This window comes from Anabas testudineus, chromosome 23 (assembly GCF_900324465.2).
Source record: "Anabas testudineus chromosome 23, fAnaTes1.2, whole genome shotgun sequence".
Classification (NCBI taxonomy): domain Eukaryota; kingdom Metazoa; phylum Chordata; class Actinopteri; order Anabantiformes; family Anabantidae; genus Anabas; species Anabas testudineus.
The window spans coordinates 9,007,779-9,016,419 of NC_046631.1; the positions used below are offsets into that span (position 1 = coordinate 9,007,779).

Genomic DNA, 8,641 nt, shown 5'->3' on the forward strand with positions numbered 1-8,641 from the left:
ATGAGAACATACCAGGCGTATATCTGCACCCACAACTTTTCATATTCAATAACTACTACCTTTAATCCTAATTCAACCACTTCTTATGAGCACTACTCTTCTGGGCCCACTACGTCACCTGGCTGAACAAGGTCACGGCCACAATGGACCAAAACACAAGGCCGTGACATCACTGTGACGCACTGACGTGGCGTGCGTGACAACCAGGAAATAAAAGTAAACAAGGCAGAGGTTGAACGAAATGTTATGGAGCGTTAGTCGTCTATTATCGTGCCGAATCTGTCATTTGTTGTGGTGCTTTATTAATAATCCATGAGGCATTTATACCCCGATAAGGACAGGGAGCCGGTTAGAGCCAGGCTGAAGACTGGTAAGACACCCGTAGAGTTGAGAAGAGTCGGGTGCGGCAGCCGCTAATCATAGCTAACAGTTAGCTCGACATGGCAGTTTCTTGTATTATTTGACTCTGTTTCGCTAACTACAGGATGAAATGCCATCACGACCATGGCTGAAAACGTCTCCTTGACGTTAGGGCTGTTTGACAAATAAAACTCCCTCCCCCCTGTTTATTCTACCATCGATTTGCCCAAGTGTATACGCGTGGTTTCACTTAACGCTACTAATTTCAGATTTAGCCATGCTAGCCATTAGGTCTTCAGAGGAGGAGTCCACTGAGATTGAGGAGATGGACACCTCAGAGCCCAACTGGTGCTGGTTCTACCTGGCTGAGTGTGGAGTGTGGCATATGTTTGAGGTAGTTCACTGAACATGAGGACTTTCTAAAACACAGCACACTTTCCTATACTGCATATTATTGTTGTTAGTGCAGTGACAGTCAGAGACTTCTGGGTTCAAGGGTGTGATTTGCTTTTTCATCTCTTGCTGAGGTCCGTCAATCAAATTAATTGCAGAGTATAGTCTTTGTGGCATTTAAGAAGACAAATGAGTCTGCAGATGAAATGATGATAAATCTCATCTCAGATCTATTCAGTTATTTTCAAGGCAAAATGTCAAACATTTTCATGAACATACTGACTTCACTTTCTTGTAAATGTAGTAATTTTATTTTTATTATCAGATAAGAAAAGACATTTGATGTTAGCCTCAGGTGTTCTGGGATATTGTGATGGTCACTTTACACAATTTTCCAAGTTTTGCAGATAAAGCTATCAACTGTGAAAATAATTGGCAGGTTATTTAATCATTGCTGCAAATACTCAAAATGAGGAAGCTGGAACTAACTGATGTTTGGAAACATCCTGAAAGCAGTTGCTACTTTACCTTTTAACATCAAATAACAGACTCTCAGAATAACTTTTTTCTATTGCTCCAATCAATTATTCATTTTTATATTTTTTTAATTAGATTGATCCCAGTGCAGCCTGTTCTGTGACCAGTGCACAGATCGAGCAGTGCTACAACAGAAACCAACGCGGTGTCATGGAATTCTACACGGCCAAGTATACATACAGACTGGACTTCTCAGGTATGTCGATAAAATACTTTGTATGACACTGCACGGTTGAAGTATAACTTTTGAACCTTTATCAAATTCTTTTCCAGTTATGCGACAGATCAACGTCACAACAGGGAAGCAACGGCCAATCAAACGCTCCCTCCACTCTGCAACTGGCTTCAGGTAAGAACTGGTTGTGTGAACAAGTGAACATGCAGAGAATTTTTTATTGTTTGTTTTTAGTTCGTTGCTTTACTTGCACAGATATGGTAGAGACAAATGTATGTAACAGAAGGAGGTTGTGAGTAAGCAGAGTCAGGGTTCAAGCATCTGCCAGCCCTTAGGCCCTGCAAATGCACTCAGTCCTTTGTTGCTTTAAGAGCTTCTCTTTTACCTATTCTGTTTAGGTTTATTTGTGATAATCTTGCCTTGCCTGTTCCCTGTCACTGGGAGAGAATCAATACAGATGAGCCTTATCAGGTGAGCAAAATAACACCCACTACTTTTATAAACATACAGTTTGGTTCATACACACAGTTTGGCATTGTGATATTTTGAGGTTTATCTACTGGGAAGGAAACAAGTGAATAATGAGACCAGGCAGACTTTATGATGATGTCATTTTTATTCATGTTTTTACACGTTTAGACAGGGTTCGTTTCCCCAAATGCACAATTTATACACAGAAGCATAGATGGCAAAGTAGCTTGCATTGTCATTGTTGATGAATGTTTTTAATATTAACAGTAACATTAAAACTAGAGATGTAACCTGTAACAGCCCTGGTACCAAGGCCAAAATCACAACACAAACATTCACGGCCTTGTGTTGTTGTATCTTTTGTCAGAACTCCCTACCATCACCACCAACCCACTAACACCTCCCACATATTAATAGCGGAAGAGAAGAGGCAGGCAGACAATAACATACTCAGTAGTGTGACAAATGTATACATGTGTGATTGTATTTTTGCAGCTAATCCAGCTCGGCAGAGACACGTATGAGTTTAAAGAAGTGGCCAGACTGTATGAAAGGACTATGGATCATCCAATCAAATCTATCCAGAGGATTCAGAACCTGGACTTATGGGAGTTCTTCTGCAGGTAGACCATAATTGTATTGTTGTGCGTGTTCAAAGAATTGTTTGGGTTAATCAAGCGTTGTTGTTGTTTAATGGGATATATGATGCGTAATGCAAATGCATAAATTACTTCACAGTGGTTTTCAGACCATGAGACATTGTGTGAGAAAAGCAGTGGTATCATTCTCCAACTCCCACCACACAACTCTTTCTTCTTTTAAAGTAAGCAAACAGAATGAAACCCAGGTTAGAGCCCTCTCACCTCCACCAAAACATGCAACTGACTGTGCTGCAGCCTCTTAAACCACAGTGAATTTGTTTCTTCCATGAAAGTCAGCCATGCTGTAGTTGTGAGCGCAGCCCTTTAGCTCAGTGTAGCTCGGAAATGCATTCCTCCAGTAACCAAGTGATGATCAGTGCTGTGTGTTGTGTTGTCATTCCTTGGTTCTCCCCTAAGGAAGAAAACACAGTTGCGAAAAGTCAAGCGCACACTGGATATTGAGGAGCGAATGCTGTTTCATGGCACAGGACACAGCAACATACAAGCTATATGTACATTTAACTTTGACTGGCGGCTGACAGGAAGCCATGGCGATGTCTATGGCAAAGGTAGATCTCTCTGTTTTGTGATGTAACATCATGAAACAATTCACCAGACTTTTCTTGGGAGATTTTAACATTTCTCTCACACTTCTCTCTTTCAGGGAGCTACTTTGCCCGGGATGCCAAATACTCCAGTAAATTCTGTCACACCACGGGGAAGCACAACACTACCCTGCAGAGACATGGACTCGCACCGCCAATATTTGCTAGTGAGCCACCTTATAAGACCATGTTCCTGGCCAGAGTGCTTGTTGGAGAATACACAGTCGGTCATCCCATGTACTGCAGACCACCCTCCAAGGATGCCAGCTTCACCAACTTTTATGACAGTTGCGTGGATGATATGGCCAATCCAAAGATCTACGTAGTTTTTGACAGCAATCAGATTTACCCAGAGTATCTGATTGAGTTCTACTGACGGCAAACAGGAAGATATGGACTGTTTCATCGAGGCTGGATCTCAAACATGGAAATGTTTAGGATACGGGACGAAATGGAAAAAGAAGTAGTCGTGCTCCTTCTCAATTCCAGCACCTAATTGGAGCATGGGTCATCTAAAGTGCCTTTGGGAACATATGGAAAATGAAGAAGACAATAAAGACTTTGTGTACAGTTTTAATCTGTACTGAATATTCTAAGACAGGAACTTAAGTCTCTGTGGCATTTTTTGTATTAAATGCAGAATCTGTGCTTGCTTGGTCAATATTTGTTTGTTTAAAACAAGAGCGCCACTCGCAGCCTGTAGATTCTAGGTGATGTCCTGCCATCAGCCACAGCCCTTTCTTCTCATCCACAGTGCCACGCATGAGCAAGTGGTGTAGACATAATTCCAAATGCCGAGACCAAAAACCACCACATATTCCTGCTCACTCATGTAGCACCTTTATAGGCCGGTTAGTGACATAAACATCTGTGTGTGCCCAGCACTCTGGATTTTTACAGTTTTTTTTATTCATGAAAACGCTTCTACCTCTGACTTTTTTTAATCATGCATCAGTGCACCCCCCCCCCCCCCCCCACCCCCTTTCCATGAAAGGTTTTGTAATTGTGTCACATTGACATAAGTTGCGATGTCGTGTTCACTCATCATCCTTGAGCAATATGTTTCTGTGAATCTGAATATTCACTTCAGCCACTAAAAGACTGCACGGTGACGGAAGTTGAATGTGCTACGAGTTTGCAGCAAGGTTCATTCCACCCCCTCTGAGTGTGACATCTCCACCTGCAATTGTTGAGAATAAAGCAGGTTTTTCTTTTTCAATTTATAATAAAATGAATGTAGCCAGCACATGTAATAGCACTGTAATGAAAATGAACCACACAACGTAGTATTGCTTTGCTCTGTGCATTTGTCGAACTCATTGTATGATTGTGTTTGTGTGTTTTTATGAACAGTCAGAACAAGAGGATCCAGAGTATTACTATAAGTTTGCCACAAGGTGGTGTCACGCTACAAGAATGGGTCACGAGCACCTCTTGAATTTCCTAACAGCAGAGGAAATGCAGAGAACAAGAACACTACAGCTGTGTGAACAGGATGTGTGATAGTGTTGACACTTGCTGGCCACGTTATTAGGTATGTTATATTAAAAGGGAATTTGTGATGTTTTTTCTCTCTCATTTATGTAAATAGAGTGGCCAAAACATTAGAAAAACCTTCTGATATAATACACTCCAGCACCAATAATAAACAGATTTCAGTAGAATTATCACCTTTCTGACCATTTCAACAAAAACTGAGAAATTATAACTGTCAAAGTAAAATTCATGACAGAGCTGCTGTAATGGATTACGTTAGATTGCACAGGTGTACCTAATAAAGTGGCCAGTGAGTGTATTTGTCCGTCTGTAATTTGCACATGTTAGACCTAATAAACTTTTCAACACATGCTTTTTTCTTGTGGAACATCTTTCAGCAAATCACACTGCTACTGCTTGTACTGCTAATTATTTTGTGTTGGTAACTATGGGCACTTGCTCTTTCCTTAGTGAATAAGCCGGCCTACCTCAGAAGGTGTGGCTATAGATGAATCAGTATATGAATCTGAAGAATCCTATGTCAACTTTAATAGTTTCCTGATAAGGGCAGAGGGGCGAAGGTCAGTTTTCTTGAACCTTTGTTGTTATACAAACTCCTATTTCTTAGTGTCAGGACAATGACGGATGATACAGATGTGGAATTAATGGACACATCCGACGTCCCATGGTGCTGGTATTACCTGGCAGACTGTGGAGCGTGGCACAGATTTGAGGTAAACTTTCAAACATGTCTTTGCACTGCTCAAAGCCATGTAGAGTTGATAGTCTTGGTTAAAATGTTCCTCCTGTTACCTTCTCTCTATCCTACAGGACGACCCAGATAATTCCTTGAAGAGTGGGGATATTGAGAGGCATTACCTGAGAGACTCAAAAGGGGTTTTGAAAACATATTCATCTAACTGTTTCAGCAAGATTGATTTCTCAGGTATGTAGAGTGATTTTCCTCTTTGAGTAAAGTCACTGTTCACATATTATTACTACATACTTGGCTGACAGAGTGTGTTTCTATACAGCTAAGTTACTGACTGACCTTAGAACAAGCAGGCAAAGACGAATCCGGAGGCACTACAACTTAAAGAAAAGGTGAAATGAGGTTTAAAATACATAAATATAACAAATAATCCATACAACAGGAGGACTATGAATAAATCAGTCTTTAGTAGTAGTTTCTTCCAAAACGAAAGTGAAACTTTCAGTGAAAGTGACACTTTCATTTCAATGAAAACAGTGTTCTCCTCCCTGTCCCACAGCTGTTCCTGCTTCAACACTGCTCCAGTCTTCTGGGAAAAGTTTGATCCTACATGTCCATATCAGGTGACAATGACAGAAAAAGTATTTTTTAGAGCTGAGGAGATATTAGGGCTCAGAATTTGATTCAAGCACAACTTGACATTTAATAGTTTGATGTCTTATTACTCAAAAAAAAGATTTAATCATGATCAAACATATTACAGGTAAAGTATGATGCAGATGACTGAGAAATTTAAAGAAAAACATAGTGACTGCCCGACCACTTTGACTGCCTTAACTGTATAAATCACTGAAACTTGGCTGGTAGCATGAAACAATTGCCTCATTTGTTGTTTATATGACGCACCTGGTAAGTGCATCTACTGCATGACTTGTATACTTATTCAGGCATTCATTTGCCCCTATTGCCCAAGGATTGGGGTGTTATTATCTAGGAAAGGACCATTCCCATCAGGATAGGTGGCACTGTTTTTGTTGACACAGTAATACATTACAGTACATTCTCAGTCACCTGACCTAAATGCAGGTGTCACTTTAGTCATTGTTCCTGTTTCTAACTACTCGCTGTTTGAGGAGTCTTTTTGTGACTGAAGTTGCTACTATCCATGCACCAACAATCAACCACTTAGGTCCAAATCAGCCAAAGAGCAGAAATGCATCTGTTTTTCCGCTCATTCATTCAGGTTTTTCATTTTATTTGTCGCCCATCTGCACCTATCTCTGCTGTGCTTGGCTTTGGCTGCCACTGAAATAGGGAGCGTCCATTTCCGAGCTGGTATGCAAAGTATTCAGCGAAGCCTCCGTGCACTTATGAGGCCTGAGAAAGAGTTTAGCAAAAGTAGCTTGATTATTTCCTTTAATTTGTATAAAAGAGGCTCTGAAATGACTTTTGCTTTGGGTCAAACACCTTTTTTGTGGTTAAAATTACTCTTTTTGTATTTGTCAGTTATCAGATTTGACTTCATCATGAACACTTTTGATTTAATTCCAGTGTGTTTATGTTTTTTAATGAATTGGCAGTTAATCCCTCTGAGTGAGCTCTCTCCTGAGTATCAGACAGTGGCAGGTTATGTGAAGAATGACGGCTTGTTGGACAGACGGTTTATATCAATCAGCAGGATACAGAACTTGGACCTTTGGGAATTTTATTGTAGGTAAGAAAGTTTTCAGTCTCTATTCTCTTCACCATCCATCTTCTTTGTTAGCTGAATGTCTTTTTCTTTATTTGTGTTTGAGGAAAAAGAAACAGTTAATGAGGATTCAAGGTGTCTCCGAAATTCCAGAGAGAAGACTTTTTCATGGGACTAATGTCGCGAATGTTGACACAATCTGCAAGTACAACTTCGATGTACGGTTAGCTGGACGACATGGCCACATATTTGGCAAAGGTAATTGAAATGATTCAATAACAGCTCAATGTGCATCAAAATAAAAGATGTGTGTGTAATATCATGACAGTGGTGTCAAAAGAATCACCTCATCTGATGTGACTTGCTTTGTTCTTATTTAGGAGTATATTTTGCAAGACATGCAACAGTTGCAGACAAGTACACCATGAGCAGCATGACTGCTTTGCCTCTGTATGGCGGGGCCACATCGAGTGCAGACTTTGGACCCACGAAGGTGATGTTTTTGGCTCGCGTGATAATTGGAAGACCAATTGTTGGAGAATCTGATTTCCTAAAGCCAGATCATGAAAGTTCTGAAAATTCTCACGACAGCTGTGTTGACGACATCACACACCCCAATATTTTTATTATTTTTGACTCAAATCAAATATATCCAGAGTATTTGATTCAGTACATTTGACATTTGATTATGAAACAAAAGAGCTTAATAAATTTTTTGGCAGAACTAAACCTGAGTCTACGTGTGTTTATTCCTATTCCAGCTTTTAATCATCAGCATTATTACAGGGGATTTGACATCTAACTATTCTCGTCCCTCTCACAAGATGTATATTTTCTGATTTCTAGAAAATTACTTCTCTAAAAGATGAAGATTAAATCATTGAAAATCAGTCAAAAGCGTTGGTGCCCGTATTCTTTCAAAATAGTGTTTCTTTAGCAGTATATTGGTTCAGTATTTGGATGAGAGGCATGTTGAGTTTTCCTGTCAATAAACCACTCCTGCACTGACATCACGGACTGGTGTGTTTGTGGTTTGTAGCCCAAACACTGCAACGCTAGTGAAAGACAAAATATTTACTAAGCAATTAAATATACCCCAATTTCTGTACTATGAAGAACAGGTTCATTGGGTTTTCATAGGCCTGTTGTTTTGTTTATGATTACTTGAACACACCTGTCAGACTATCAGCTATTGTGTGACGTTGTCAGCAGAGGTCACTGTTGATACAGGCAGCATTGGCTGGTCTCTATTTGTGTGGTGGTCAACTCACTCTCTTCATTTTATTTCCCTCATATGATGTACTCCACCACATTTCAGAGGGAAATGATGCATTTTTCTGAGTCACTAGAAAACTGCAGGTTTTCACTGACATGTTACACCTCACATAAAAGCACAAAGTTAAAACTAAATCTGAAAATTAAAAGGCTGAGAGCAGGCAGGTCATGTAGCAGGGGAATGATGACAATCTGACAGAGTTGAGAGGACTGAGGAGAGGTTTTGTAGGGGGAGGGGGACACAGGTGGAGCCAATGTGCAATTAGTGAGTGGAGGAGCAGGTAGAGAAGTGGCTGGTGGGTGGAG

General features: G+C 40.3%; 2 protein-coding genes across 2 annotated transcripts; both read left to right on the plus strand.

Moving 5' to 3' along the window:
- Window positions 1–215: 215 nt before the first annotated feature.
- On the plus strand, window positions 216–4,468 carry LOC113164812 (protein mono-ADP-ribosyltransferase PARP11). The gene is made up of 8 exons (XM_026364309.1): window positions 216–370; window positions 630–754; window positions 1,366–1,486; window positions 1,564–1,639; window positions 1,864–1,936; window positions 2,432–2,559; window positions 2,995–3,146; window positions 3,242–4,468. The coding sequence occupies exons 1-8, from the start codon at window positions 313–315 to the stop codon at window positions 3,556–3,558; spliced, it is 1,050 nt and encodes a 349-aa protein (XP_026220094.1). The 5' UTR covers window positions 216–312; the 3' UTR covers window positions 3,559–4,468.
- A 762-nt stretch (window positions 4,469–5,230) lies between these two features.
- On the plus strand, window positions 5,231–7,771 carry LOC113164138 (protein mono-ADP-ribosyltransferase PARP11). The gene is made up of 7 exons (XM_026363282.1): window positions 5,231–5,392; window positions 5,490–5,604; window positions 5,693–5,762; window positions 5,930–5,993; window positions 6,951–7,084; window positions 7,167–7,318; window positions 7,441–7,771. The coding sequence occupies exons 1-7, from the start codon at window positions 5,297–5,299 to the stop codon at window positions 7,737–7,739; spliced, it is 930 nt and encodes a 309-aa protein (XP_026219067.1). The 5' UTR covers window positions 5,231–5,296; the 3' UTR covers window positions 7,740–7,771.
- The last annotated feature ends 870 nt before the right edge of the window (window positions 7,772–8,641 follow it).